This window comes from Notolepis coatsorum (genome assembly GCF_963971535.1).
Source record: "Notolepis coatsorum genome assembly, chromosome: 19".
In the NCBI taxonomy this organism is placed as follows: Eukaryota; Metazoa; Chordata; class Actinopteri; order Aulopiformes; family Paralepididae; genus Notolepis; species Notolepis coatsorum.
Window position 1 is genome coordinate 82,844,234 of NC_140183.1, and position 8,642 is coordinate 82,852,875.

General features: G+C 47.3%; 1 protein-coding gene across 1 annotated transcript in view; it reads right to left on the minus strand.

The window, feature by feature from the left end:
- sbk3 (SH3 domain binding kinase family, member 3) overlaps positions 1–6,914 on the minus strand; it is a gene marked incomplete at both ends in the record, with an annotated part of 45,339 nt that extends 38,425 nt beyond the window's left edge. Inside the window, 3 exons of the mRNA XM_084336739.1 lie at positions 4,276–4,329; positions 4,435–4,683; positions 6,489–6,914. Of these exons, the coding sequence (XP_084192865.1) occupies positions 4,276–4,329; positions 4,435–4,683; positions 6,489–6,914 (729 nt within the window). The remainder of the gene's footprint in view (positions 1–4,275; positions 4,330–4,434; positions 4,684–6,488) is intronic.
- Positions 6,915–8,642: the final 1,728 nt, after the last annotated feature.

The window sequence follows — 8,642 nt, forward strand, 5'->3', positions numbered from 1 at the left end:
AAGGGACTAAACACGTTTCGCAATTATGCCACATCAATGTGGAACGCCCTACCCAAAGCTGTAAAGGAATGTGAATCCCTACCCACATTCAAAACCGCTCTTAAAGAGCACCTACAGGAGGCTGCAATTCGAAACTGGCCACCGTAAATGTCCAAACCCCCCCACCTAATAGACAGTCCCCTCCCCACCGTATGTATATATTCTCTCCCCACCGTATGTATATTTCTCTCCCACCCACCCACCCCCTCCTAATGTACAGTCTCCTCCCCACCGTATGTATATATTCTCTCCCCACCGTATGTATATTTCTCTACCACCCACCCACCCCCTCCTAATGTACAGCCTCATCCCCATCATATGTATATACTCTCTGTCAGGATCTATGGGTAACAGTACTGTATATTTGCATATCATATATGTCACAAATGTAACAGTACTATATACCTGTATGTCATGTATGTCCCTATGCCATAAATGTCATGATGTCATATATGTTGTGTATGTCATAAATGTCACTATGAATTGAAAATGGGGGACCCTGATGTAAACAAGACAAACGTCTTTCTCAGGTCTGCATCCCCTTAACAATTGTGTGTATTGAGCCGTACTGTATTGTACCCATTCTGCAATCTGTTAAATAAAATGTTCATTCATTCATTCATTCATTCATTCACACCTTCATTTATAAAGCAATTATTGGTCAGCTCCCTTTTTACCTCGGTTCATACCTCACCATCACATCAAACCCATTTTACAGCTTACGATCACAGGACTATTTATGGCTCAGTACCCAGAACCTGCACAGAGTTTGGGAAAAGGGCCTTCGTGTTCTCGGCTCCCTCTGCCTGGAATGGACTTCAAAAAAACATTGAAACTGCAGGCCCTCACTACCATATCTGATTTTAAAGTTCAAATTAAGGGCATTTTAAAGAATGAGATGGGAGAATGACGATGCTTCACTGCATAATGTGGTGTTATATTTTATATTTTTAACTTGACCTTCTCTCCCCAGCAACCTCCTGCAAAGCCTCACGTTCCCTTCCCTTTATACCTTTTTTACCCTACCCTCCATATCTCCCACAATACCATTCAATCTCGTTTGCTGCAGCACAAATGTATCCCCTTGCCCCACTTTGCCTTTTATGTCTCTGTCTGTGTTTTGTGTATTTGTATGTTTGTTTTTGTTTTGCTGCCATTTTGGCCAGGTCTTGCTCGAAAAAGAGATCATTGATCTCAAGTGACTATACCTGGTAAAATAAAGGTAAAATAAAAAAAACATCAGGGTCCCCCATTTTCAATTCATAATGACATTTATGACATACACAACATACAGATATGCAGATCATGACATTTATGACATACAGGTATACAGTACTGATACATTTGTGACATACAAGATATGCAAATATACAGTACTGTTAAACAGAGATCCTAACAGAAAATATATACATACTGTATGATGGGGAGAAAACTGTACATTAGGGGGAGGTGGGAGGGGGGGTTTGGACATTTACAGTGGCCAGTTTTGAATTGCAGCCTCCGGTAGGTGCTCTTTGAGGTGGGTAGGGATTCACATTTTACGGCTGTGGGTAGGGCGTTCCACATTGTTGTAGCATAATTGGTCTGACAAAAATAAGAAATACAAACTAGTTTTAAGCCAATAATGTGCTTGAAACCAGTACAATAATATGCCAGCAAATTTGGCTTGTCAAGATTTCTTGAAAAAAGTAAAGATATCTCATCATCATCATCATCATCATCATCATCATCATCATCATCATCATCATCATCATCATCATCATCATCGTCATCATCGTCATCATCATCATCATCATCATCATCATCATCATCATCATGTATTTTGTGTTTACTGCAGAGGGGAGGGACTGGGAGACACATGTTACTGACCAAAAACTTTATATCGGTGATGGCTGTCAGAATGTAGAGCTACTTAACACTTATTTTAACAAAATTAAAACACAGCATATTTAATTGTACTTGGCATATACTGGCCACTCAATCACTACATACACACTTCTAGACAGGACAGTAGTTTTCTGCAAGCCATTACTCCAAGGAGTATTTTATGATGAAGTGCATAAAGCTGTGATCTGGCTGGACACTGAACCCACAAACTGAGGGGAAATGCTCAACATAACCACATGACCGCTGAACTGGATATATAGGAGAGAGCTTTTGGTTTGGTTTTCTTAAAGCATAGTGGAATATGGAAGGAAAGAGGCCATAACAAATGTAACAACAATACAGTAAGCAAACTGTTTCCCATGTATTAATTAGCACAGCCATCACAGACTCATAGTGCACCATCTTTCGCTACATCAATGATATTTTCACCCTGGCTTGAAGTCATGACACGTATACAGAAGTAAATCAAATAAATTCATGAAAATGAAATATATAAATAAAAATTTATTCTAAGCTGCACTCTGAAACAAATCATGTTTTAATTACTGATCACTGACGAGTTCTCATCTCAGGTCGCATGACTTTTCCTGGTTTCACAGACACAGTCCTATTCTCTTCAAGCTGTGCTGAGCTGGGCGGTGGCGCCTGTATGAAGTTATGTACCAGTGGCAGACAACATGGCAAACACTGATTCGCTGATTGATTGATCGGCTGACCGATTGGTTGTTTGATTAATTAGACAGGAATGTTTCCATTACTAAGTAAGTACCATAACACAATAGGCAGAGTAGTCAAAACATTTGTCTGAGTCATCATGTAACAGTGCCTGCTATACGATTCCATTCCTCCCTAGGGGGTGATGGCAAAGATGAAAGGATAAATAGATGGAAGGATAAAAGAAGGACTTGTAACACACATGCCTGCCAGCTGTTACTATGTCGCTCTGATCTATGGGGCTTACCGTGTATTATTTCTGGTTCTACAGAGGACTGACTCAGGACCATGCAGCACGCTGCTGCTCTGTGAGCAATTGACACTAGTGCTGGTTGGAGGTTGCCTCTCTGTGGATGGTTTGTGCTACAGCCTTCCTCCTGAGGCCATGCTGCAGGCAGTGTCTTGTGCATTACTGCACAGGAGTTTCCCCTGTTTTGTCCTTGTGATCTTTTCATTCAAAACTTTATTTATTCTTGAAAAGACAATTGAGGTCACCCTCATTTTCAATGTCGTCGAGACTTTACAGACATTTCAATGCACACATTTCTACAATAATAAATGTGAATAACTAACTAGATAGTACTTTTCACGCATGGACCGCAGTCCAGAGTGCCCCACAGCAATTAGTATAAAATGAACATAGGCATAAAATCAGCACACAATTGACAGAATGAAAAACAATGCATAAATTGCAGACATAAGAATAGGTATAGAAGTAGTGCAATGTAAACGTGCAGACTTAAGAATAGGCATAAAATAAGTATAATAGTACAATGTCGCTCAAAGGCATGTGAACCCAGCTGAAGGGATGAAGCCTTTCCCGTTCAAAAAAGGGATACTGTAGTGATTTATAGTATTCCTGTGTTGTTGTTTTTTACATACACACTATAGATTTACCACAGACATACTGTAGTGATTCACTATAGTATTCCTGTAATGGAATATTATACTCATTGATATAGTATCCTGTTAGGGTTCGGTAGATGTGTTGGACCCAGGTGCAGTGCAGAACGGATAGACGAGAGGCAGGTGTTGTTTCTCAAACAAAGGATAATTATATTTATTATCAATGTGCAGAGCGTACACACCGACAACGACGTATAAAAGAAATGAGGAGAACCTTTGTCTCCAAAACAGGGAAAGTAAAGGGGAGAAAACAAGTCTCCAAAAACACGCTGTAGTATTACACATAAACTGACCTGTATCACAAAACGGGAAAAGCAAAGTGGAGAAACACTGTCTCCAAAACAGATAGCAAAAGAAACACGTCGGGCAACGGTGCTACATCAGCACACAGTAACGTAATACAAAACAATAAGCAATGACACTGTAATCAATAAGCGATAAGGCTTTAGCAAAGCCAACTTAACTATACACACCAGGTACCAATGAATGCAATCAGGGCAGATAGACAGGTTAATTACCATCGGGTAACGCTAGGGCTTTTGCTCCCAGAGGAGAGCAAAATCCCAAACATTACAGTATCCCCCCCCCGACGAACGGCACCTGACGTTCACCTAGGTGCCTCAGGGTGTAGTTGACGGAAGTCTCTAATAAGACTATGGTCTAAAATTTCCCTCTGAGGCACCCAGGATCGTTCTTCTAGTCCGTACCCTACTACACCCTACTCCGCACCGTGTAGACCATTTGTCCATCAATGATGCGGGGCGGAGGAACATCAGGAACTGGCTGGGACATGGGAGAGGTAAGAAAGGGTTTTAGGAGAGATACATGGAACATTGGGTGAACCCGCATGGAAGTCGGGAGTAGCAGCCTGTAGACCACGGGGTTCACCCGCCGCACCACCTTAAATGGACCCACAAACTGGGGAGCAGATTTTCTGGACTCGACCCGGAGGGGAAGGTCCTGGGTCGAGAGCCTGATCCTCTGTCCCAGAATGAAGACCGGAGCCGGACGGCGCTTGCGGTTGGCCTGATACTGGGACCTGACTGAGGCCATCTGCAGCGCCGCCTGAACCCATCTCCAGGTCCGGCGACAGCGACCAACGTGAGCCTGGACGGAGGGCACCTCAGCCTCCTTCTCCTGCTCTGGAAACAGGGGGGATTGATAGCCATATTGTCACTGAATTGGGGACAGACCAGTGGATGAGCATAGGAGGGTGTTGTGAGCATACTCACATGCCAGCCGCCGAATCCACGTCGCTGGATTGCCGTAGACACAGCACCTCAGCACACCCTCCAGATCCTGGTTGACAAACTCAGTCTGCCTGTTGGATTGCGGATGGAACCCGGACGACAGGCTGACGGAGGCGCCGAGACTGGTCGCAAACGCCTTCCAGAACCTGGAGGCGAACTGAGGACCCCGATCAGAGACTATGTCCTGCGGGAGCCCGTGCACCCGGAAAACGTGCTGCACCACAAGGTCAGCAGTTTCCCGGGCCGAGGGGAGTTTAGGGAGAGCGATGAAATGGGCCGCTTTAGAAAAGCGGTCCACCACCACCAAGATGGTAGTGAGGCCATCGGAGGGCGGGAGAACTGAGATCAAATCTAAGGATATGTGAGACAATGGCCGTTTGGGGATGGGAAAAGGCCGGAGAAGCCCCGCTGTGGGGCGGCGAGAGGTCTTGCTGCGCGCACACACAGGGCAGGCTGCCACAAAGGTACGTGTATCCCCCTCCGCTGTGGGCCACCAGAACCTCCTGCGGATGAAATCTAGGGTCCTGGAATGATTGGGTGGGGTTTTTCCTCTTGGTCCGTTGGGTCGAACTGTCGGGAAAGAGCATCTGGTTTGACGTTCTTGGACCCAGGCCGAAAGGAGATGGAGAAGCAAAAGCGCATAAAAAATAAAGCCCACCTGGCCTGGCGTGCGTTAAGTCGCTTAGCCCCCTGAATGTACGCTAGGTTCTTGTGGTCGGTCCATACTATAAAGGGTTGTGCAGCGCTGGGCGGCTACGTGGCGTAGTGGGCAAGGCGCTCGCCACGAGATCTGGAGACGCTGGGCTTGCCTGTTCGAGCCCAGCGCTCCACATTTGCTTTCAGTTTAGCTGGTCGTCCGTACTAATACACATTGGACGTATTAGGGGGTGGGAAACTGATGGGTGGGGATCGGGCGTTGTGGACAGCGACTCCTACAGGTCGGTTGGTGCCCCTGCGCAGTAGAATCAGGAAGTATCGAGGGGGGCGTGAGCCTCCCACGCGTTACTCCTCGCCACTGAGAGATCGAGCTGCGCAGGTGAAAAGATGCGACTGCTGTTACCTCAAGTACCGGAGGGGACTTGTGCTATGTATGACTTAGTCCACATTGCAGCCGGCTTGTGGGAGGCAAGAAACAGCGTTCGTGACAGGGGAGGGTTGAATTGGATGATACGAAATTGGGATGGGAGAAAATATAGAAAATGGGAGAAAAAGTGGATAAAAAAAAAGGGTTGTGCAGCGCCCTCCAACCATTGCCTCCACTCCTCCAATGCTAATTTAATGGCCAACAACTCACGATTCCCCACGTCGTAGTTGCGTTCGGCCAGGGACAGGCGGCGTGAAAAAAAAGCGCAAGGATGCACTTTCCCGTCCTTTAAGCATCTTTGAGAGAGCGCCCCCCCCCCCCCCCCCCCACGCGACAACAAAGGCATCCACTTCTACCAGAAATGGAACCTCAGAATCTGGGTGGACTAAGACAGGGGCGGAGGTGAATCGATCGGTGTTTAAGGTCTCGGAAGGCGTTCTCTGCCCATGGTGACCAGTCAAAACCTTGCAGAGAAGCCTTAGTGAGGGCTGTTAGGCAGCTAAGGCGCTAAAATTGCGTATACACCTCCTATAAAAGTTAGCGAACTCTAGGAAGCGTTGTAACTGTTTGAGCGAGGAGGGACGAGAACAGTCTAAAACTACACTCACCTTGGCTGGATCCATGCGCAAATCGCCCCTCGTCAACACAAACCCCAAAAAAGACACTGTGTCGGTGTGAAACACACATTTCTCTGCTTTGACAAAAAGCTGGTGTTGGAGGAGGCACTGGAGAACCTGACGAACAGGCTGTTGGTGTTGTGACATATACTTGGAAAAAATAAGGATGTCGTCCAGATAAACGAAGACTGACACCCCTATCAAGTCCTGCAACACGTCATTCACCAGCTCCTGGAAGACTGCCTGTGCATTAGCCAGGCCAAAGGGCATGACCAGATACTCATAGTGGCCATTGGGTGTGTTAAAGGCAGTCTTCAACTCATCCCCCTCCCTAATCCAGACCAGATTGTATGCGTTCCATAAATCCATTTTGGAGAACACTTGAGCCCCCTGCAGAGACTCAAAGGCGGTGTCCATGAGGGGAAGGGGGTAGCGGTTTTTGACGGAAACGTCATTCAAGCCACGATAGTCTATGCAGTAGGGATGTGCATCTCCATCACTGAGGCCGATGTGATGCGCATCTCGATACGGTGCCAACGATACGATACATTAACGATACATTTGAAGCACCGGGCGATGCGATGCGATATGATTCACCCCTGTTTGTCATGATCCTAGGCCCGGTCCTGGCTGGACTGGGCAGGATGGTAACATTGGGCAGTACCCTCCACCTAACTTTGGGCAATGCCCTCCATCTGACATTGGCCCTCGGCCTGACATTGGCGCCCTACCACCCTCTAGTGGTCACAAACAATTGGTGCACGCTGCAATGACAAGTATCTTGACCACTGTATTAACAGTAATTAATTGTGTAATCAATGTGGTGTCCTGGTGTGTGCTGTCATTGTCTTTCCCTTCCCTGGTGTGATGTCATGCACTGTTTTGGGTTGTTAGGAGTTGCTTTTGTGTTTAGTTGTGTTTAGTTGTTCTTTGCTTATTGTCTAGGTGTTGTTTGTGATTCTGTGTTGGCCAGGTGTTCTTAATTGTTAATTAGTTGGGGTATATAGGGTTCTGTCTGTCCTCCCTTCGGTGTGGCGACATACCTCCAGTTACCCCCTGTTCCTATCCACGTCGTGTCGCACCGTTCCCCCTCTAGTAAGTCTTAGTGTTTGTTGTTTTGTATTGTGAAGTTTGTTATGTAGTTTCTGTATGTTCCTTGTATTGCACTGGATTCTACAGTAAACACCCTTCTCCAAGCTTCACTCCTCGCCTCTGCCTCCTCCATTCCTTCCCTTTCTGTATTATTGCATTCTACCTACCCCATCGTGACAGAATGTCGCCACCAACAGTAACGAATGCAGCAGGAAGGGCAAGTGATACCATCACCGTTGTCCTGACCCTGATGGCCGGTGACATGAAGAGTTACTCACTGGCCAAATGGGGGTTCCTACTCCGGAAGATCGACCAGGTCGCCACGGAGAATCCGACACTGCAGACGGCGATGTGGGAGATGGCTGAACATGTTGCTGTCCTCATAGAGAAGCATAAACCGAAGGCTAGGGTAGCTAGCCTGCCGACTGTTCTCAGGCTTACGGTCAGCCTAGATCCTCCCACAGCCGCTGAGGCTGCTCGGATGTCCATCGCCGATCTGTCGTCTACAGCCAACATAGCTCCGACCGTTAGCTTCGTGCCAATAGCCAACCGGTCGTCCCCAGTTAGCACAGCTCCACTTGTTAGTCCCGCCACTATCGATGGCCAGACGTCTCCAGTGGGTACAGCTCCACCCGTTAGCTTTGCTCAGACAGCTAACCAGACGTCCACAGCTAACATAGCTCCACCCGTTAGCTTCGTGCCAATAGCTAACCGGTCGTCCCCAGTTAGCACGGCTCCACCTGTTAGTCCCGCCACTATCGATGGCCAGACGTCTCCAGTGGGTACAGCTCCACCCGTTAGCTTTGCTCAGACAGCTAACCAGACGTCCACAGCTAACATAGCTCCGCCGGTTAGCTTTGTGACAATAGCTAACCAGCCACCCCCAGCTAACCTAGCTCTGCCCGTTAGCTTCGTGTCAATAGCTAACCAGCCGTCCCCAGCTAACATAGCTCCACCCGTTAGCTTCGTGCCAATAGCCAACCGGTCGTCCCCAGTTAGCACGGCTCCACCTGTTAGTCCCGCCACTATCGATGGCCAGACGTCTCCAGTGGG